General features: G+C 42.3%; 1 protein-coding gene across 9 annotated transcripts in view; it reads right to left on the reverse strand.

The window, feature by feature from the left end:
- The window catches only part of TRIM2 (tripartite motif containing 2), a 135759-nt gene that overhangs the window by 8654 nt on the left and 103379 nt on the right, over window positions 1–23726 (reverse strand). For all 9 annotated transcript variants that reach the window (XM_006770112.2, XM_015568046.1, XM_006770111.2 and 6 more), the window contains exons 4-11: window positions 20748–20899; window positions 19149–19329; window positions 17554–18277; window positions 8572–8675; window positions 8161–8328; window positions 4662–4830; window positions 3494–3564; window positions 774–914 (exon numbers count right to left, since the gene is read on the reverse strand). In XM_006770112.2, the coding sequence (XP_006770175.1) occupies window positions 774–914; window positions 3494–3564; window positions 4662–4830; window positions 8161–8328; window positions 8572–8675; window positions 17554–18277; window positions 19149–19329; window positions 20748–20899 (1710 nt within the window). The remainder of the gene's footprint in view (window positions 1–773; window positions 915–3493; window positions 3565–4661; window positions 4831–8160; window positions 8329–8571; window positions 8676–17553; window positions 18278–19148; window positions 19330–20747; window positions 20900–23726) is intronic.

Below are 23726 nucleotides of genomic sequence, written 5' to 3' on the forward strand. Positions count from 1 at the left end.
TCTTTTAGGACTGGTTTAAGGGAAATAGGGAACACTTAAAGACGAAACCGAGAAATATTTCTCTAAACAAATGAAGTCTTCTTCCTCATTCTCTCACGGGGAATTCTGAGAGTGCTCATTTCAGCGGCGCCCCAAGACCTTCACCAGCAATGGAGGAATCCCATTCATGTATTCCTCCGATAGCAATGTGACTGTGACATGATCATGCCATGTAATGCTATGGTGGCAATCATTTTACAATATATAGGAGTATTAAATCAACACATTGTACACTAACACAATGTTATATGTCAATCTCCACAAAGCTTGGGGGAAATTTCCCTTTCAGCACTGTTTTAGCTGCATGCCACAAAATATAATATGCTATATTTGCATTTTCATTTAGTCAATATATTTTAAATTATTCCTTCAGATTTCCTCTTTGGTTCAGGTTATTTAGCAAAACATTAAAGAAAATATGTGGTATTATGAAGGAAAACAATCATATTAAAATAAAAATATTACAAAATTTTAACTATAGTAATATGTGTGCTTTTTAAACTAATACATTAAATAACAAGAAATAGTGATGGGCCTACTAATAACTACAATTTTGAATGAGCATAAATAATAATTCGAGATGTCTTCCTTAGTCTGGCACTTCTTGTGAGGTTATCTATGGTCTTATGACCTAACCAATGAGAGTGAAAAACATCAAGGTCTGGGGACAGTTAATCCTCCACTTTTAACAAATACCAATCACTCAACACAAATAAACCAGCACTTTAATCTACCTGGATCCTGCTGTTTCCCCAGTCGGCTACAATGATGTTTCCATTTGAATCCACAGCTACCCCCGTTGGAGCATTAAACTGTCCATTTCCTTCTCCATTTGAGCCAAACTTCAACATGAATTCTCCTTCCTGATTAAACACCTGTATAAATATTTTAAAATTATTTCATCTTAAATGAAAATAGTTGAGCCAACATTATGGATTTTAAAATATCTACCTGAGCAGGTTATTTATAACAAGACCTATAATTTAAGACATTCATTTAAAAAAAATCTACAAACTAGACTCCTACTGCACTTGTGGTTTCCCAATTTACTGTATAAATCTGATTTATCATTTGTTAAATCAGTTCTTTTTTTCTAGCTTTTATCTGGTTATTGAATACTTATGTGAAAAATGCTTCCATTATAAACTATAAAATATATACAAATATAAGGTAGTAAGAGAAAGTAGAGCTATAATTTTCAACAATATTATTCTTTCTGCCTTTAAATAAATAGCTACATTTTAAGAATAAGCATTGTATTTCTAACAGGATAGATGATGATTCAAAGTTGGGTCAGAAAGTAGGAGCTTTTTGTTAGGCCAGATGCTCAGAATTTATTACCATTTTACTAAGTCAACGTAACAAGAAAGAATAGGCTGGATTTCACAATTATAACAGGGAAAATTGTGTGAGAGTGAGTGAGTGAGTGTGTATGTGTGTGTGTGTGTGTGTCAGAGAGAGCGAGAGAGAGAGAGAGAGAAAGAGAGAGAGAGAGAGTGCAGAAGGTGAGAAATAAAAAAGGGCTTTTTAATATATTTTTTTCAGAAGATATTTTAGCTAAAATAGAGAGTTTATATCACCCTGAAACTACTGAGAGAAGGGAGGCTGACAGAAGTGGGAACTAAACAGAATTCTTAAGCAAATTCTCTCATCTGATATGGGCAAGCAATGGGTTGTTGTGGTTAATTAAACATTCTTATTACTAGAGTGTGGCTGTATAAGAATCAAATACAGATTACTGATTTTGAGAGAATATGTGTTTAATGATAAGACTATTGTAAGCATAATTTTATCTTGATGATTCAGAAGATACTTAATGGTTTTGAAATGTCTCCAGGATATTATTATTTTTTTTAAAAAAAATATGTCTTTATTGATATCAGAGAGGAAAGGAGAGAGAGAAACATCAATGATGAGAGAGAATCATGGATTGGCTGCCTCCTGCATGCCCCCTACTGGGAATTGAGCCCGAAACCAGGGCATGTGCCCTGACCAGGAATCAAACCATGACCTCCTGGTTCCTAGGTCAATGCTCACACACTGAACCACGCTGGCCGGGCTCTTGTCACCTTTTATATCCTAAGCCAGAGTGGGGTCCCTGTAGGGCTCCCCTTTAGCATCACTGAGGGCCACTCACTCCTCTGACTGTGGCTGAGAGATGAGAGGGGGAAAGCGAGACAGCCTGCCCACCGCCGCAAGAATGGAAGACCTTACCGAGATTTCTTAGAAAGTTACCGTTAAACATATGAGTCAGGTTTTTAATCATTCAAGCTATGCTTTCTGGTTAACGGCCAGCCTGTTGGACCCAGAAGTGCTCGGTGGCATAAAAATGGAGACAAAGAGGCCCTGAGGGTCTTGTGGTGTCTCTCAAATACCAAGGGCTTTGCTGTCCCTCCCTTTGCCCCTTGTCTCTCTTCTTTAGTCTTACTTGTTTTGCCACCAAAAGAAAATATATAATGAAGACAGGGAAAGAATGAACCAGACCACTTGCTAGCCCTGACCTATAGGTATAATTTTTACATTTATCAAGAGACGTGACCTGAATCCAGAACTATTGCTAACTGCTCTGTGCTATATGGGAAACAAACAAACAAAAAAACTCCAGCTATCCATGAAAGCTACATGGCAACGCCTATCAAAAAGAAGAGAAGAGAAAAAAAAGAGAGAGACCAGGCCCGACTGACCAGTGTGGCTCAGTGGTTGAGTGTGGACCTATGAATCAGGAGGTCACAGTTTGATTCCCAGTCAGGGTACATGCCCAGGTTGCAGGCTCAGTCCCCAGTGGGGGGCGTGCAGGAAGCAGCCAATAAGTGATACACTCTCATCATTGATGTTTCTAACACTTTCTCTCTCTCCCTTCCTCTCTGAAATCAATAAAAAAATATTTTTTTAAAAAAAAGAAGAAGAAAGATGTACTATGCTATTTGGGGAACAGGAGTGGGCAGTGTTTTCTTTGGAACATCAGTTGTGTGAAAGCATTGCAAGAAGCATGAAACATGCTATATGAACATACGCTAAGGCCATTTCCCTCCCAAAATCTTCTGTTGTGGCAGAGTTCTGATATCTAATTTTGTTTGAAAGGCCTTATGATGCAGAAAATAGAAAAAGTGGTTTTGTTTTAATTATTGAATAGCCATGAAATATTAAGTTTTGGAAAGTTCTGCCTCTTGAAGTTCAAGCGATTGCTTTTTCAAGTTTAATTTCCAAGTTGTCTCCATGTACATAATTTCAGATTAAGAAACTTATTGCCACCATATTTTGTTCAATTTTCTGTCTCTCCAAAGTGTATATGTCCAAATTAAAACTTGCATCTTTAAGGAGAAGCAAAAATCTGCTCTTTTAGGTTAACTCCTTTGGGTTCTACGTACATACGTGAGCATTACATTATTTTCTCCCAGACGGATTTTCAATCAAAGCAGTTAAAAGGTAACAACAATTGATGTGTTTATAGTACCTTGACAGAATGGTTATGGAAATCTGTAACAATAATTTCATTATTGCTATTTACAGCTGCAAAATGGGGACCTGCAATAAAGATGAAAAAAATATGAGCTGACCATAACAACAAAAAATGATTATGACAACATAGCAGTTGTGAAACAATATACTACTTAGTTATTTAAGGACGAACAGAGACAGTGAGCCTCAGTCCTTGAACAATAATTCAGCCAGACCTCTGGCTCCAGATAACATGGAATGTCTATCACTCTACGCCTGTGACTGTCTGCTCTGACTCCTTCCAGATCCAGCTAAGAGTTCGGCAGCCCTAATGAGAAGGGATGAGCAATAAGCATCAGAATTCATTCTCCGAACCACCGTCTGAACGTCACAGCTGCCAGCTTGCCTGAGCACGTGTTAGTCATTTTAGGGTCTTCTATTCCGGCTGAGGAAAGGCATGGTAACTCTCAGCATGGAGAAAAAAAGACTCCAACATATAAGATTTTTTTATAAAGGAGAGCAGAAAACCCACATTCTATAATTTTGGGTGACATTCAGAATCTGGCAGAACTGGAGACAAAGCATAAAGAAAGATTATGCAAATTAAGGTTAAGTGCCAAAAACATCCTTGCAAGAAGGAAATTTGGCAAATGGCTTTCAGCCTCTTCTCGCAGATATGAAAATCTAAAGTAAGCTTGCGCCTGCAAAGTGGTGAACCAGAGAGAAATGAGAGACTGCAGTTCCCATAGGAGGCAAATGCTCTGGGCACCCGCTCTGTTATCACCACCATTTAACAAGATGGAAAAATTCTCATCAGAGGATCTTTAAATAAAGCTACAGCTAGGTGGAGACAGGAGTGGCTCCACTGTTCCTAAATACATTCTTATTTTAAAATATTTTATTGTAAAATATATACTTTATTTACCACTAACAGTCGACAATTAGACTTCTGAATTGTGAAGTACCACCAATCGAAACCACGCATGGATGACAGTTCAACTTACTGTGGGGGCGACAGAGAGGAGCACTGAACCATGCTTTTTCGCTTAGATTTCATCCCCAGTATCTTTCCAAAAGCCAGAAAGCATACTGGGGGTGAGGCGTCCTCAACATGCTCTGACATCATGCAAATGTGGGCAGAAGCAGCATAAAAAAGGGGGTTCACATATTATTGTCAAGTGTACCTGCAAACTGCCTGTCCCCATTTCCTCGGCTACCAAACCGGGTGACTATCTTTCCGTTTGGCTGGAAGATAAACACGCAGCACGCCTTGTTATCCACCACGATGATGTGCCCGTTGCGGTCCACAGACACCCCCTTGGGCCCCATCAGCTTTCCCGATCCGATTTTTGTCTGTGAGAAGTACAGCGGAGAAGATTAAAACACTATACTGAACACGAAGGCAGACATTTTTCTTAGTAAACCTTCACTTGAATGTTCAGGCAGCGGACTCAGTAACTCATGTCACAATGATCTCTGTCCTGGGAAGTTGCCTTTGTCACATCTATTATCTGCCATTGATATTTATTTGAAATCCTTGTTTTTTTTTAAAAGGGATCACCACCAAAAATGTTCTGGAATTGCCTTAACTGGGGGTCACAGTTCACTTCTAAAAAGGGAGTGTGGCATCCTGGCCGGTTTGGCCTATTTTACAAGTTTCACCTTCAACTCAACCAATATAAAACCAAACTTATCTTCTTTATTCCCACCATTAAAAAAAAATGAAAAGAAACCCCAATCTAGCACTTCCTGATTTTCTAATTCCACAGTTCATCCAGTTAACCAGGATCAAAATTTCACAGCAAAATTCATTCATTCTTTCATCAGTTTGAACTTCAGTTTTCTCATCTGTAAAATGGCAACTATGTTATCTACTTCCTGGGTCATGCAGATTCTGAGGATAAAGGACAATGTCAACCACAGCATATGGCATAAGGATAATTAATCTCCTTCTCCCTCATCCTACTCAGCTGGTATCATAGCTGACCCACAGGGTTATCTTCTTTCCTAACAGACATGAGATATGGGCAAAACAAGAGTATGAAAAGAAGGTTTGGGACTTTCCCAAAGCAGGGGTTCAGACTTTGTATAATCTTTAATTCTTGGAAGTTTATAAATGACTGAGATTCAGAACTGATCTCTTTAGAAAAAAGACATGCATTTACTTAGGAAAGAAACAATGGCATTCTGGCAAGGGAATGTTGTATAAATTTGATTCTGATTCTGCATTTAGCCCAAAGATCAAAGACACTATAACAAAATAGCTTACAAAGAAATTGTGTATTTTCTTTCATGTATGAATAGAAGATATGTCAGTAGAGATCAAAAGGGAGAACTCTGATTATTAAAACAAGAATATTATTAGTACCTAACGTTATGAACACTAGTTGTTACTTAGAATGACCCAAGCATATAATAATACCAAGTGGATGATAATTTTGTAGCTTAAAAACAGAAAATAAAGGATTACTGCCATACTATCATGTAGTTAAGAGCTAGTTAGTGCAGATCTAAGAGAAAAAAAACTTAAATGTTGAACCAAAACCTCTTTTCCTTCCACTTCCCTTCAATCCTAGTTTAGCTGTATTAGATTCTACCAAGTGAAATAAGAATTACAGCATTTGACCTGACAATGTGTCTCCCATCTTAAACAGAATAGTAAGTAAAGATGTTTTAGATCTACCGTAAACAAAAGGGGTTGGGGATGGTATGTTGAAACGACACCATGTCCATTCCCAAATCCTCTAGGGGGCATGAGTGTTCTTCAGTGTTTATTCTAATTATTATCAATAGTATTCCAACCATGAGAATCCAATTCTTCCAGGAGAGTGCCTATTGCATATAGAATATTGAACCACTGAGTAAAAGAATGTTTAATTCAGGAAACCCTTCTCTCTTCTGTTTCAATGTTTTAATATAGTAGATGTAAAATATTCTAATATAATAGATATAAAACTCCTATTTCAATACCTATCTTAGTGTATTTAATCCTGAATTTAAAAAGACAGTTTATGAATTTGCTAGAGTATGAAACAAAAACTGCGGGTTGTCTCCAAACTAGATAGATATTTTCAAGAGGTCACTGAATAGCTTTTATTCTACTGTCATATTTGGGTATGCCATACTACAAATACAATTATGAAAACACAAAAGGAGGGAAGTTAGAGATAGAGAAAGGCAAGAGACCTTTCTGTGTACATGGCCATCATACAAAGCCATTACATTACTAGTGGGGCAAAAAAAAAAAAAAATCAAGGGTAATTGAAGACTTGTGTGCAATATGGTAGACTTATACAATAGCTTTTAATTTTCCTAGGTTGCAAAGATGCTGCCCCACACAAATAGAGGCTCCAATCTGAAGATTAATAATTATGTAACCTATTTAATAAAAATGCTATGAGTGTAGTGATCTAACAACTTTAAAAAGGAAAATATAAATTTCTCCAATGTAGACCAATGGGTGAACGTTGTGCATTCTTCAGGATTCCAGCTCGATTATGAAGAGCATCAGCTCTGAACATTTAGACGAGGAAGGGATGATCCCCAGGAGCCAGCCCCATGAGGCCATGAGACCCAAATCATGGCTAATGGAACAGACTTCAGGTTTTGGACAAGGTTCCTAAAAGCATCCGTGACGAACGTTCCCTTGATGCCTATTTCATATGAGGCACATATAAGATCCAGAAATAAAATCTCATTTAATTGATACCCAAATCCCAAATGCAAAATGGAAGTATGAGGCAATCAAGGCTCAAGGAAGTTACATAATTGGCCAAAGGCCAAACAGTTACTAAGCCCCAGAGGTGGGATACCAATGGGTTGGTCTGTCTGAGTTAAAGTCCGTATTGTCAACTGAAAAAGAAGCCTGTAGGCCGGTCAGGGGATAGAGATGGCTTTCAAAAACACCTTTGACAAAGTGTCTCATAGTCTTCTTGCGAACAGTGCGGAAAATGGGATAATACTCTTTGATGGCACCTTAGGGTAAAGATTTCAGGTATCAACAGAGAGCTCTTTAAGGTGACTTGCCCAAGAAACAGAAATGATGCCGGGAGTGACAGCAGATATGTCAAATGATGGGATCCCTCAAAGTGCAGCTCAATTTGTATTTTCTCCATGAAGCCAGCCTTCATTTTCTTTTCTTTCCAGTCCTTATAGTCTACATGTTAACACTCTATTTGTAGATTGTACTAAACATGGTATGACCGAATAAAGACTGACATGGATTTTTTTTGTCATTTCTTGTGTATTGATCTTTTTTTCTTGTGTATTGGGCTTCTATATTTCTAAAAGGTAGGGATTGTGTCTTATAATTCTGTTTCTCACATCTACCTATCACAGGTCTGGGAAAGTAGAAGGCACTTCATCAATGACAATTTGTAGGTTATTTTTGAAAATATAAGTTGCCTCTTATTAACCCTTAAACCTAGTACATAAACAAAAATTGACTGGGTAACCTAACTGCTTTATTAAATGAAGCCACATGTGGGATACATAGGAGATTTATGACAATATCATTGTTACTCTCACTTCATAAAACTCATATGTAAAACAGTCAAGATGTCTTTGTATATGAAGAACTATTGAATATTTTATTGGATCTCAGAAAGGAAAAAAGACAATTTCATTTTATATTTCCCATTCCTTCTCTCTACTGTTTAGTGGTTAATCAGTAGTTAATCTTACCTTGAACTTCCCATCTGAAGAGAAAATGCTAACCCATTTATTGTCGTAATCTGCAATAATGATGTCCCCACTGGGATGCACAGCCACCCCTGTGGGCCGCTGCAGCTGCCCAGGGGAGCGTCCTCGTATGCCAAAACGACTTTTGAACTGACCATCATTGGAGAATATCTATAAAACAAATTACAGTCATTAGAATGAGAATTCGCACAGAAATGAGTGACGAAGAAATAGGCCAGAAACTCTGTCATCTGCACTGCAGGTCAGAACCTGCAAGTTCCATTTGAAGGAAAGTCTATGCACACATTATAATCTTCCCTGGTACCAAGTACCTCAAGTCTTAAGAAGGAAAATATACAACTGTACCTATTTTATCACCATCAGGGGTCAAAGATATACAATCAGGGGCCATACCTGCACACACTGGTTGTTACTATCTGCAATTAATATCTTCCCACTTGTAGATGCAGCTACCCCTTGAAGATTGGTAAACTCTCCTTTATTTCTTCCTTTGGTGCCTAAACATAAATGATAAAATGACATAAATTAAGCAATAGAGAATTAGATTGCTCAATTTCAGCAAGAGAACACTTCAGGTTTCCATAGGTAACCCGAGAATGCATTATTTTTAAATTATACTTTTAAAAAAGAGAAAAAATAGAGAATCCCCCCTCTCCATGACCTAATCCATCAGCTACTAAATCTCTCTTTCAGACCAATCAAATCTTCACAAAATCTTCTTTAGGCAAATGCCAATCTTCTCTTATGAAGTTGTAGCTGTATATTAACATGATTAAAATAGTTTTACTAGTAGATTCCATGAAGACAAAAATAAAAACTAACATTATAATTGAGGATATGCAATCGGAGAGAGCCTTATTTTAGAGCTCTGCCCAAATCCCACCCTCTCACTCAGCAGCTCTTAGAAGAAACCTGGATATTTGACTTTCAGTGCTTTCTTGCATGAACCCCTACTGGCACCTTAGGGTAAAGATTTCAGGCATGTGCCCTGACTAGGAATCCAACTGGCAACCTCTTGGTTCCTGGGTTGACACTTAACCACTGAGCAACACTGGCCAGGCTAACACTCTTTTTAAATCGTGTGTTGGTACCTACTCGTGGGGGGGCAGGGTAAGGGGTTGTCCTTGAAGGAGGTATGTGCCAACATGGTACTAGTTTTTGTTGTTGTTGTTTTTTTAAATATATTTTCATTGATTTCAGAGAGGAAGGGAGAGAGGGAGAGAGAGCTAGAAACATCATTGATGAGACACATAATTGATTGGCTGGGGTTTTTAAAAAATATATTTTATTGATTTTCCAGAGAGGAAGGGAGAGAGATAAAGAGTTAGAAACATTGATGAGAGAGAAACACCGATCAGCTGCCTCCTGCACAACCCTTACTGGGGACGTGCCCACAACCCAGGTACATGCCCTTGACGGGAATCGAACCTGGGACCTTTCAGTCCGTAGGCTGACGCTCTATCCACTGAGCCAAACCAGTTTCGGCGATTGGCTGCCTTTTGCACACCTCCTACTGGGGATCAAGCCCACTATCTGGGCATGTGCCCTTGACTGGAATCAAACCCAGGACCCTTCAGGCCCTAGGCGGATGCTCTATCCACTAAGCCAAACCAACTAGGGCTGGTACTAGTTTTTGGTCATTCCCTCTGATAGCTCAATAACAGATGGTTAATGATACAGGAAAACTGAAGGACTAGGACAAAAAACAATTATTCTAAAAGCTCAGTTTAAAAGGCAGTGGGGATAAGGGCAGGGTCTCTCAAGAATGAAAACTTAACTTATCAAAAATTTTGATAAACAGCCCTAGCTGGTGTGGCCCAGTTGGTTGAGCATCGCCCCGTGCACCAAATAGTTGCCAGTTTGATGCTCAGGTTTTGGGCTTGGTCCCCAGTGGGGGCATGCAGAAGGTAGCTGATCAATGTTTTTCTCTCATATCAATGTTTTTTTCTCTCTCCCTCTGTCATTCTCTCTCTGTAAAATGAAGGAAAACATATTTTTTTGAAAAACAACTTTGATAAAGAAAAACATGGGACATTAGCAAGATGAGGAACCGAGGCTCAAGTAAAGAAACCCAATAAAAAAGCAAGAGTCCTACAACTGCACTGGAATCTAAACAGGCTGTTCTAGGTCCTGGTTTATGTAAAATTGGAGGGCACCATGGTTGAGAGGGCAAACAAGCTGGGGTAAGAAATATTGAAAATGGGGAGAAAAAGAAAAAGCACCAGAACAGACTAGACGATGAACATTGGTTTGCTTGTTCTCTGGTCCCGGCAGGGGACAAAAACCTGCTGCTTCCCTCTTTCATTTAACCTTTTCTCCCTTCTCCTAAGGACAAAGTCTACTCAACTGAGAGAAGCCTCAGTAGTCAGCAGCAGCTGATGTTTGAAAGGAAGAAAAAATGGTGAGAATAGTGCTTATTAGAAGTCAAGGGGTGCCTTACTCAGTCGAAGATATTTTTCTTCTGAAGATATAAAGGTGATGTTGGAGGAAGAAAAATACTAGCCCTTTTTTTTTCTTTGCAGAAATAAACACCTTTCGAACCTCAGTATAAATGAGAAACTTGGGAAGACATTGAGCTAGACTCCACATCAATACCATTCAGAACAAGGCAAAGAAAGATGCTGCCCAGTATGAAATGACTGTGAGATGCTCAGTACCTGCCAATACTGGGTCATGAGAGTGATGGAACTGCTGCAAAAGGCCACACTGCCAGGCCAACACTTTTCCTCCAACCTGTACTGAGCTCCATGGGATGTGCTGGCCCAGCTCTTAAGCTTGGTCTCAAGTTAACTAGCGCTTGAGTCTGTTGCCCAACACGTAAATAAAATCACAGGGTTGGAGGCACATAAGCTAGTGCGAGATTACTTATACATTTTTAAAAGAGCTACATGGAATAGGTATTGCCATTTTAATTTTATAATATTTGTTTGAAAAAAAATCTGTTTCCTTAAATTACATGGCTCAGTTTACAGGTAGCTGGGGCTGCATTGCTGGTAATATCTCTTGATTCTTTTCTTTTTTTGAAGTTTATTTTAAAATATGTTTTTATTGATTTTAGAAAGAGAGGCAGGGAGGAGAGAAACAGATCGGCTGTCTCCTGCACGTCCCCTATTGGGGATCCAGCAACCTTTTGGTGCATGGGAGGACACTCAACCAACTAAGACACACATGCCAGGGCCAACTCCTGATTCTAATGAGCACCTTTGGTCTTGTCAGAGTTATTGATTATCATCTTTTTAAAACCTCTATTTGTGTTTCTTAAGCACAGCAGGATCACAGCATTACTTCTGAGGATTGAAGAAAACCAGCAGCATACTCTACAGCAGGGGTGAGGAACATCTGGCCTGCAGGCCCAGCCTTATCATTTGGTCTGGCCCTGCCAAGGCAACTGCAGGCAGGACTCAAAATTCAATCAATCTAGGAGCTTTTTCCATAGCAACATAACTTTTAAGTTGATAATTTTATATGGCCTGAGAATGATGTTATAAATATTCAAATGGCCCTTGGCAGAAAAAAGGTGCCCCACCCCTGCTCTAGAGGGACAACTAAATCCTATGTTTTACTAGCAGTTAAACTAGGAAAATCTTGATGTTGAGTAATGATGCAGAACTACAGCATATTATCATTATACTGAAATGCTCAAAGTCCAAGGGTTGATAAAATGTCTTGAGACCAAAATAAAAAAAATAAAAATTCCAGAAGTTGGAAATAATTTGGGATCATGCTTTACTCTTCAAGATTTTTAGTAAATTCTATTTAATCTACAGAAAAATTCCCCCAAAGTATTCTAAGTATAAATGAAAATGAGTTCTTTCATAACAAATGTAAATGTAACACAAAACACAAGAAGTACTTACAAAACCTTTTCCTGCTACTTTGATGTAAAAGATTTCACTTGATGGTTACATTTGGCTAGTAAAGCAAGTAACCTGAGTTTTAAAAATAATTATAAATAATTTGGCAACAATGCCATAGGAGCATTAAACTTGTTTTTCCCATGTTAAACTGTACTCACTTCCACCCACGCCTCCGGGAAGATTACAGAAGTAAGGTAACCAGGTAATAGGACCCTGGACTGAAATAGAGGATCAATAACTATAAGCCTCTCCCCCACCCCCACGACTTAATGGGAAAATCCATGTTAAGTAAATCAAGATACTTAGAATGGGCTAAAGCAAGAGATGAAAGTGAGCCAAATATAAGGTCTAACACAAGGTCTGCCAGTAGGTGCTTCACAAATGTTTGTTGAGTAAGTGCCTGAATGCATTATTAATGACTGTGTGAATGACAACCCACATTAAGTCAGGGAAAAATGAAATGTTCCATAATACTTAAGCACTTTCATATACTTTCTCTCGTGCACGCCTTATGACCCCAGGAGTTAACATGATACATATTCTCTATCGGTCCATTTCAGAGATGCAAAAGTGAAACTAGACACATCACAAAGGCAGTAGAGACAGAGGGAAGACTAAAACCTGGGTTCTCCTGACCAGGAGATTAGGAGATTCACATAATACATTTTTTCTGATATGCACAATGCTTCCTTCTAATTGGACTTTAGAATGCTAGGTTTCTGAGGTGAGTGCGGATAATTACCCTTTGGGTTCACAATAATCTAATCCTTTAGATTATTCCATTCCTTATCACACGGTATTTTCACTGTGTAACTGTCTGTCTCCCTCACTAAAATGTGAGCTCTCCTAGGGCAGGGGTAACATCTGTCCTGTTGCACCCTACAACACAGCACTGTGCCTAGCTAGGACTTGGTAAATATTATAGGCATCTTTTCCCACTTGACATGCAAGAACAGTTCCTAAGGATGATGCTCAAGGTGGGTGAGGGCAGGGTGCCTATAATGACCTCAGATGCCAAATTAGTACCGTCTCCTTCCTCCAAGATTCCAGGGAGGGGAGGTGGTGGTTTGCAGAGGTGAGGCAGGGGAAAGGGCGTAAAATGCCCTACTTCCCGTACAGCTTCTGAACTCACGCTAAGTGATTTTACATGGGAAAAAAGCGCTCACTGCTCTAGAGTACAAACAAGTGCTTCGTTCACTTCCCATGCACTCACCAAGGTATGGTGTAGTCATTGCATCATTTGAAACAATTCAACTGTAATTCTTTCACTCCCTCCCAAGTCTCTGGCTTCTCTTTTGTTCAGTGACTTCCTTTAATAGCTGACTAAACCAGCTGGTGGCTCCTAGTCAGCAAACTTGACACTATAGGGGAAAACAATCTCTGTGTTTCAAGGAATCACTGTCAACAGATGCTCTAAGCTACTTCCCCAAACTCATTCAGGACTACTTTGCAATACAGTATTAGAGAAACACAATAACTCACTCACTGTGGGCATAGCATTAAGTTTTCAGGTGTGGGGGGTATCAAATTCCTCAACTTTGAAAAACTACAGTAGTTAAAGGACATTTTAGGTGAAGAGGAGCTTTTATGCAATTGAAAAGGCTTAGGCCTGAGAGTCACGGACAGCTTGGGCTCCTACACCGGCCCTCTGAGCCTCCATTCCTTCTATGGGAAGGATAATTGATGTTGTCCTGGCACTTTAGCTCTTGAGGGGCAGGGGGTGGGGGCTGGAGAGGAGCTCTGATTTGTAGCATTTGCCCATTTCTGGATATAAATGTCCGTCCCCCCCAACCCACCCCCACTCACTGATTTAGAGCTACCAACGTGAAGTCACTGAACAGAGCTGGGAGGTGGTGTGAGAACCAGGATAAGCTGACTCCAGCACTCCACACATGGTGCTGTAGTAGGTACATTACCCTATGGGGACACTGGGGACTGAAAGTATATGATACCTGCTACAGATTTTAAATAAGATGACACAGAAGTGGACTGCACACTGCCTGGCTCAGACAATGCCTGCTCCTTCCTCCTGCTTCCATTCCCCATCCATTCCTCCCAGAATCACAACTCCTATCTTGGACATTTCATTGAAATGCATGCTTTAAAGCAACTTCTCTATACATTTCATTTCCAAATTGATGTCTAGGCCTGACTTCTTTGCTGAGCTTCAAACTCCAAACTGCCTATGGGACACTTCAGCCTGGGTGATGAAAACGGAAACAGACCTCTCTTTCTCTGACTTTCCCTAACTTGCTTGGTACTGACAACAACAATAGTCACAGTTACAGAGTCCTTATGTGCCTGCACTGTTCTAAGCCTTCACATGTACCACTTTAATCCTTACCAAGTGACATATGTGTTAAGCATCCCCATGTTACAGATGAAGAAACTGAACACAGGTTTAATAATCTTCAGTGAATCATACGGTCAATGAATAGAAGAATGGGATTCAAAATGAGGCAATCAGGCTTTTAAGCTCTTTACTTACCATGTTCTTAACTCCTTAGGTTAACTATTACTTCTATACTACCACCACGAATATGTTAATTAGCATTACCTACATTGCCCATCTTGTGTATTAATTTATTTATTTGTTTAATCGTCACAACCCCTATTTGGTAGGGTGTGTGTGTGTGTGTGTGTTTTAATCCCCGTTTTATGAAGGAAACTGAGGAACTGAGAGGTTAGGTAAGTTACCCAAGATTGCACAGATGAGGAAGTGGGGGTGTTGGGGCTGGACCCCAGGGAGGTCTAGCCTCAGAGTCCACAGCCTTAACCATCACTCACTCTACTGCCTCACACCCCGAAGTCACTCAAGCCAAACAGTAAGAAGCTGGATTTGGTCATAATCCACCATGTTTATTTCATTAATAATCTTGGACGCAGTGCTGCTTGCCAGGCACTCCTTCTAAGCACTTCACAAACGTTTAAGAGGAGAGAGCAGATCCAGTGGTTCTCAACCTTCTGGCCCTTTAAATACAGTTCCTCATGTTGTGACCCAACCATAAAATTATTTTCGTTGCTACTTCATAACTGTAATGTTGCTACTGTTATGAATCATAAAGTAAATATCTGATATGCAGGATGGTCTTAGGCAACCCCTGTGAAAGGGTCGTTCGACCGCCAAAGGGGTCATGACCCACAGGTTGAGAACCGCTGCCTTATAGGGTGGGAGCTAAGAATTCAAAGCCAATGGTTGGAGGGAAATATCCCTAGGGAAATATTTGGGACAATCACAGGTAGAGATGATGATGATTGATAATAACAGTAAAATACCAGCTACCATGAACTGAGCACTTACTATACACAACCAAGTGCCAGCATATTATAAGAATTCTCTCTTTCAATGCCACAACAACCTTAAGAGTTAGGTAATATTTCATCCCCTTTGTTTTCCAGAGGACGGAACCAGGTTAAGAAAGGGTAAATCAGTTGCCCAGCTGGCAAAGAGAATCAGGGCCAGAATCAGACCCAGGTCTGAGCCTTTCTCCTCACTGCACAGTGCCCAGGCAAGTAATCAGAGGTCCCGTGGCTGGGAGTGGGAGGTTTTCAATTTGAGACTGAGTTTGTTCTTAATGCAGGAGATCAGTGGGCAGCAGCGAGTTAAGTTGTTTGAGAGGACACTAGGTAAAATCTAACAACCTTAAATTGCATGTGCAAAAACAATACCTTTCATTTACTTGGCTCCCCCCACATGCCAGGCATTACTCTTGGAACTTAGAACAATTCTCAGAAGCAGATATTTGTACTTTCATTTGATGGACATGGAAACTGAAGCCCAGGGAAGCTGGGAGACCTGCCCAAGGTTCAAGTAACTGGCAGAACCGGAGTGGCACACCTGGGAGGCTCCCCATCCTGTGCCCGGCCCAGCTCGCCCACTCTGCTTTGGCGGGTGGATCAACAATGTCTGCACTCACACTGCACAAATGGCCAGTGAATGTACTAGATCTCCATGCTCTGAGCAGACAACTGACATATCACAACACAGTCTTCACCAAGATTCAGCTTAATGTGCGAACACAGAATAGCTTAGCCCAGGAATGTTCCAAGGAGCTCTTTCCCCAAGATGTCCCATGGAAAAGTTCTATGATCAGAAAAGTTTGAAAGTGCTGCCTGTTATTCCTTCCCCTGCCTTGGAGACTTAAAGCGCACATCGGCAGATTCGAAAGGTTCTGCAACTTTTAAAAAATCCCCATTTCCTTCACTTAAGCTAAGGTTTCCCCAATTTATTTGAACCCCAGAATTGTTTTTCTATGTGTGTCATTTAATACACGGGGCAGAGCCCTTTTAGAGATACTACGATAAGGACTGAAGATGCAGAAAGAGAAGCGGGTTAGACCTACTTTTGGATACAGTAAGTAAAATGCAGACTCTTTTTTTTCTTAATAATTATCCAATCTGGGCCTGGCTGGTATAGCTCAGTGATTGAGCATCTACCCATGTTCCAAGAGGTCCCAGGCTCAATTCCCAGTCAGGGCACATGCCCAGGTTTTCTTTTTTCTCCTTTATAAGACGGGGAGGATGACAGGGCCGACCTGCGAGGCTACACAAATGAGCTGTGTATCTCTCCCTTTCCCTGTCTCTCTAAAATCAATATAAACATGAAAAAAAGTATTATCAAATTGTTTGTTTACATCTAGTTTGCTTTCTGCGGAGAAACAAACAGCTAAAAATAACATTAGTCTCAATAAATTTTTGTTTTGATAGTAAAAAAAAAAAAAAACCACAAAAAAACCCCAGAAGCAATAAATCAGAAGGGACAGGCTATCTGCATACCCCAATCTCTTGGCTCCTGCGAAGCCTTCTGCCTCCACCCCAACCCCATTCCATTTTCCAGGTCTCCACCCATCCTCCCCATTGGGGGGCGGGGGGGGGGCTGCTCTCTAGCTAACATGCCGGAGGTGAGCACACCTTGCTATGCACCACGTCCCCCACCCCAGCCCTTACAGGGGTGCAGAAGCAGCGCCAGGGAGGCATCAGGCAGAGCCTCTGCCCACACCACAGCCCGGGCTGGCGGGTCGCAGAGAAGCTGTAGGCTATCTGATAGCACATCGCTCCGCCTTTGGGTGAGGCCATCTGACAGAACAATCTCTCTGCCTTCGGGGAGGGCGGGAGTGCTCCCAGGACATTCCTACAGGGAGGGAAACGGTGGCCAACATTCCTCTAAAATTGCTAGGTTATGCATGCGTGCTGATATTTTCCCAATTCTCTTTTTTGCTTATTTTCGGTTTCCAATTTTCTACAACGAGCAGGCAGCACTGCCTGTTAAAAAAGGAGGAGGAGGAGAAAGAGGGGGAGAGAGAGGGAGGGGAGGCGCGGAGTTTTGAAACAGGAGGAGGGGAAGCTACATCACACTATCTGCAGAGAGAGAGGCTGCATAAGCTCCGCTGATGAAACAGACCGGTCCCTGCACCTGCGGGGAGAAGGCCTGCCCGGCAATGCCCCCTTTTCGCGGCCACCTTCCCAGGGAGCCCTCCGCCCCAGCAACCCTCCGCCTGCCGCCGCGCCCCCTCCTTACCCACGCGGAAGATGAGGTCGTCCTCGATGGGGTTCTCTTTTCTCTTCCCGGTGCTGTACATGCTCGCGGGTCGCTTCACAGCCTTCTGCTTGACGTGGCCGCTCCCCGGGGATTTCACGCGCCTCTTCACGCCCTCGGTGGTGGGCGACACGTCCGCCGACCGGATGACCTTCAGCTTGAAGGGGCTGCCGCGGATGTGCTGGTCGTAGAGCCTCAGCGAGAGCGTGAAGTCCCCTTCCTTCTGCACGGTGTACAGGAACTCGTACGTGCCGTTCTTGTTGTCGAGGATTTCTCCGTCCGCCACGCTGCCGTCGGGCGTGCTCAGCTCCGCCGTGAGGTAGGCATTGCCGGTTTTGCAGAGCTCCCCGTCCTTGTCCTTGGTCGTGATGGTCACGGACATGGGCTGCCCGATGATGGTCTGCCGCAGCCCCTCGCCCGTGGCCACCGTCTCGGAGGCGACGGCGTTGGTGGTGAGGATGGTCCCGAGGTTGTGGATGGACTTCTTGAGCCCCTCGGTCTCGACGATGAAGTCCAGCTGGTCGTTCTCCCGCGGGTGCAGCGGGAAGTCCTGGTCGGCCAGTTCGTTCAGCTTCTCGCTCATCTGCTTCTTCACCAGCAGCACCTCCGTCTCCGTGCCGTGGTTGAGGGCCTGCGCCGTGAAGTTGCTGCAGCTCTTAATGCTCTCCTGCCCCTCGAGCAGGGTATCCAGCTGCGACTGGAGCACCTGCAGGAAAGGCGCGCAGGATGAGTGCTCCCCGCAGCGCTGGAGCTCAACCCTGAGGACGCGGTGCAGCGCGCACTGGGCCGGGCCTTCCCCGGGCCAGAACCCGGTCCTGCGCCTGCCCACGCCCGCCCGTGGCTCCCAGCAAGGGGTGTCTACTTTCACTCACTGAACCCGGTGCTAATGCGCCGTCCTACACTGCATTCCCAGGGCCTTCGCTTTCCGTTCCGCCTCGCCCTGCTTCTCCCACACACATATTTCTTGGGTCACGTGTTTTTGATGGGACCGCCACCACCCAGAGCTTAGCAAACAGATGACCACGCTTGACAGCTGAAATATTCATTGTTCCGTATCTTCCCTTCATGTCCAAAGCTCCCCTGTCACCTCTTAAAGGAACAGAAGTGGAGGAATGAAAACTCATTCCCCGCTTGAAGCTCAGAAGCTCTTCGTACCGGGCTTTGTGATCCACCTGCAGAGTCAAACAAAGGCTGCAGGCAGGGCTCGCTTTGAAGTTGACTAACAGGTCGGTGTGGGCGAGAGAGCAATTAAGAGACTATTAGACATTCTAATTAAGGAAGGAAAAACAATCCGGTTTAACCCTAAATCCTGAACGCATTACTTCATACTCAACCTTGCCTGGTGTCAAATTATAAATTGGGGCTTAATGTCACAGATTTAGAGTTTTGCTAAAAACAGGAACGAGAAAAAAAGCTGGATTTGCCATTAAATGAAAACTACTCTGACTGTGCAACAGTGACACCTAAGGACCCATTGGAGCCCCCTTTGCGCTAGGAGAAGGCAGGAAGCCAGTGCCATGACGCCCCCAGACATCACGTCTCTTCCAGGATATGGGTAAGGACAGCTGGAGTCTTACTTTGTGTTTGAGGCCATAGTTGACCTCCAGCTCCATAAGCAGCACACTCTTGCGCACATTTAAAGTTTTCTGGAGCTCATCAAAGGTGGAATGGATGTCATCCACGATGCTGGCCTTCTGGTTGGTTAACTGGTGAATGATTTCCGAGATGAACTGAAGAGCAGAATCTATTTCTGGGAGCCTAGAGGAACAGTTGTTAGAGATCATGATTATTTAACATCAACCTAGAAATAGTAAAAGCAACAACTGTATTTTGTCAAGAAACATTCAGCGTGCCTCTCATCATCTTTAAGAAGTAATAACTGAAGAACAGAGCGAATAAGACATAATTACAGCCTTTGAAAGAGACTTTGAGGGTCCATGTTTATCAATCTACCACAGTCAAATACTTTTTAAAAAACATATATTTTGATTGATTTCAGAGAGGAAGGGAGAGAGACAGAGACAGATACATCAATGATGAGAGAGAATCATTGATTGGTGCCTCCTGCACACCCCACACTGGGCACTGAGCCTGCAACCTGGGCATGTGCCCTGATGGGGAATCAAACCCTGACCTCCTGGTTCTTAGGTCAATGCTCAACCATGTCAGCTGGGCCAGTCATCTACTTTTAATAATGGGTGATACTTTGAAGCTCTCTGGATCCCATCTTTTCCTCACACTCTAAACCAGGTTTTCTCAATCTTGACTGTTTATATTTTGGGCCAGAGAATTTTTTGTTTACAGAGGACTGTGCTGTGCATTACAGATGTTTAACAGCATCCTGTCCTCTATCAGATGCCAATAGCACCACCCCTCCCCACACACATATAGTTGTGACACTAAATTGTGTCCACACATTGCTAAATGTTCCTGGGATGCGTGTGTGTGCACGCGCACATAATTATTCATGGCTGAGAACCACTGTTCTAAACATATAGCTGGATCTTTTTTTCTCAGTCACATGAAAAACTTATCCAAACTCAGAGTTCCCTGGGATCTTCTTGCAAGTTTCCAAGTTCTTTTAATTAGTATAGATTAACCACACTTTTTTCAGTACAACTGTTGCTGAAGAGATTTTCTTTCAGCTGGCTATTTATTTCCTCTCTTTGTTCTTTCTCATGCATCACACAGCTACTCTGTTCCTTCAATTCCATGCCAAAAAAAAGGTGGGGGGCGGGGGGCCTGAACACAGGGAAACATAAAGAAAATGGAGCAATCACCGCTCAGTACCATTTTGCTGGGCTCCAGCAGAGAGCAGCCAGTCACAGGCAACACAATGGGCCTGTAAGTGTGTCAAGAACAGCAGGTAAGAAAGGCTCTTCAGAGAGCCTGGTTTCACGCCTAAATTTTAGAGATCCCCTGAGACCACTTTCCCCAAGTATATTTTATTCATAATCACACTAAGGCACTAAAACAAAAATGCCACCACTCCTAACATCCGGGGGAATTTTACCAAGGACGAGGGGGTGACTCTCCACTCACTAGTTTATGACTACAGACCCACGATCAAAGAATTTGTTTAGGTGACATGCACCTACCATCCCCCTGAGACAAGAGACCCTGAGGCCAAGCCTGACCCCAGTGGCCAGTTGGGAGCCTGGGGGAGATGTGCGTACCTTTTGTTGACAGCGTCCAACTGGACCTGGAGTGAGGCCTTGTGCTGCTCCACCACGTCCTTGAGGGGCACGGTGGGGTGTTCCGCGTGCTCCCCCTCAGTGCACTCCCGACACATGGCGGTCTCACAAGACTGGCAGTAAAAGTCCATCACCTGCGGGTGACACAAGAACAATTCCAGGACCGGTGCGGCTGACGAAGGGCTTACCAGGTGTTCTCCCAGTTCAGCCTCACAGGCTTCCCAGGATGTCGGCAATATTAAGTCCAGCTTCACAGGAGGAAAGGGAGGGTAAGCTTTTCTGTGCCACGTCTCAAACCGAGGGAATCGGACTCCAAAGCCACTGCTCTGGTCACAAAATCAGCTTTTCTGTGACCACCCTGCTACGCAGAACAGGGGAGGGCTGTGGCGCTCGAACCTTTGGTCTCAGGACCCCTTTACACTCTTTATAAATTATTGGGGACTGCAAAGTGCTGTAGCTTACGTGAATTATGTCTATAGATAGTTATCACTTTAATATTGAAACAGAAAAAGGTTAAATATTTATTTATTAAAAGCCATGATAAGCCCGTTAAATAGTAACATGAATAATATAATTTGTAAAAAGTAACTATATTATGTAAGACAAGAAGCTATGAGAAGAATGGCATTCATCTCTCTCTGTCCCTTCCTCTCATTTCCACTCTTTCTAAGAATCAATGCTGGGCAGGAAAGGGGGACAGCCGGGGGGAAAAAGCACAATGGAAAAATATCCTCAGGTGAGGATTAACAAACAAAAAAGAGTGACATTCACCTGAAACCTATATAATTTTATTAACCAATGTCACCCCAATAAATTAAAAAATAAATAAAGTGTGTCCCCAGGAAAATAGAATAAAGAAACTACTACAGTCCTTGTACAATTTCATCCAAATTCTTTAGAATTGTATCACTTGCTGATAAAAGGGAAGTCAATGGAACAACAGGTTATTAACCAGAAAACAGATCCGCTATTCATCAACCATTGCCATGACAACGAGGGTGGAGTTATATGATATGGTACTTGCACTGTCTCTTCCAGGGGATGTGAGCAGCGCAGACACTGAAGCCCAAATAGCACAGAATTGTATAGATGGTTACCGCCAGAGATGCAGAGTTGCTGAAAGAATACATAGCAAAGCAGGTGTGGTAGCCTGAACAATGGCCCCCAAAGGTGTCCACCTCCCAATCCCCGGAACCTGTTAATAGTTTTACCTTATATGGCAAAATGGACTTGCAGATGTGAATTAAGGTAAGGATATGGAGATGGGATGATTATGCTGGTAATCCAGGTGGGCCCTATGTAATCACAAGAGCCCTTGTAAGAGGGAGGCGGGAGGGCCAAAGACAGTGCAGGAGACAAGACAACAGAAACAAGAGACTGGAGTGATTTGAGGAACAGGTCACAAGCTAAGGGAATGCAGGCAGCCTAGTCTAGAAGCTAAAAAAATGTAGGAAAATGGTTTCTCTATTGAAGCCTGAAGCCTCAGAAGGAACACAGACCTACCTACATTTTGATTTTAGACTTCTGAACTCCCGAACTGTAAGAGAATAAATTTGTGTTGTTTTAAGTCACACACACACACACACACACACACACACACACACACACGACATTGTTTTCCATTTTTGTAAATCTCTTCAGTGTCTGGCTTAATAGAAAAAGCTGGGCTCTCATATCTACTTCTGCATTCAATCTATTTTGATAGCAGACATCGTATAGTCGGGAAAATACCAACATACACCGAGAAAATGAGAGTGAAAAAGCAAATAATGTCTTAATATTATATAAATAGTTTTGACCTTGTGGACACCCCTGAAGGGTCTCGGGACCCCTGAGGATGCCTGGACCACATTGAGAACCGCTGCTCTTTGGAGAAGAGGTGAGATGGACTGTCACTTCACTGTATCTCAGTGTTTTCCTCTGTCAAATGGAGACAACAGTAACCTACTTCATAGGGGTGCTGTGAGGAGTCAGTAGATAGATATGCACAAAGAAGTCAGATCTTGCCTGGCGCTGGCACATAGTAAGTTCTTAATAATGACATCATCTGCTTACCCGAAAATAAAACCACCTTATCCTAATTGTTATGAATCTCAGTAACAGTATAACATAAAGCCTGAAAGTTAGAGTCCCCTTATTCTCTCAGCTGAAAATATTTTCTTCCAATTTTGAATTTTCAAAGCATTTGCAGGGGCGGGGGTGGGGGAGTGGGGAGTGGGTGAGTGGAATCTTCTTGAAGTGTAACACACATATAGAAAATGGCATAAGTCCCAAGACAGATGGATGGATTTTCACAAAGTGAATGCACCCACCAAACTAAAAAGCTTCTGCACAGCAAAAGAAACCAAACGAAAAGGGATCCCACTGTATGGAAGAACATATTTGCCAATGATACATCTGATAAGGGGTTAATTTCCAAAATATATAAAGAATTCATACAGCTCAACAAAAAGAAGACTAATAACCCAATTTAAAAATGGGCACAGACCCTGAATAGGCACTTCTCCAAAGAGGACATACAAATGGCCAATAGACATATGAAAAAATGCTCAGCATCACGGATCATCAGAGAGATGCAAATTAAAACTGCAATGAGGTATTATTTCACACCTGTCAGAATGGCTACCATCAACAAATCAACAAATGACAAGTGCTGTCGAGGATGTGGAGGAAAGGTAACCCTAGTGCACTGCTGGTGGGAATGCAGACTGGTGCAGCCCCCAGGAAAACAGTATGGAATTTCCTCAAAAAATTAAAAATGGAACTACCAGCAATCCCACTTCTAGGAATATATCCTAAGAAGCCCAAAACACCAAATAGAAAGAATATATGTACCCTTATGCTCATAGTGGCATTATTTACAATAGCTAACATCTGGAAACAGCCCAAGTGCCCATCAGCAGATGAGTGGATAAAAAGCTGTGGTACAGCCGAAACCAGTTTGGCTCAGTGGATGGAGCG

This window comes from Myotis davidii, unplaced genomic scaffold (genome assembly GCF_000327345.1).
Source record: "Myotis davidii unplaced genomic scaffold, ASM32734v1 scaffold323, whole genome shotgun sequence".
NCBI classification, from domain to species: domain Eukaryota; kingdom Metazoa; phylum Chordata; class Mammalia; order Chiroptera; family Vespertilionidae; genus Myotis; species Myotis davidii.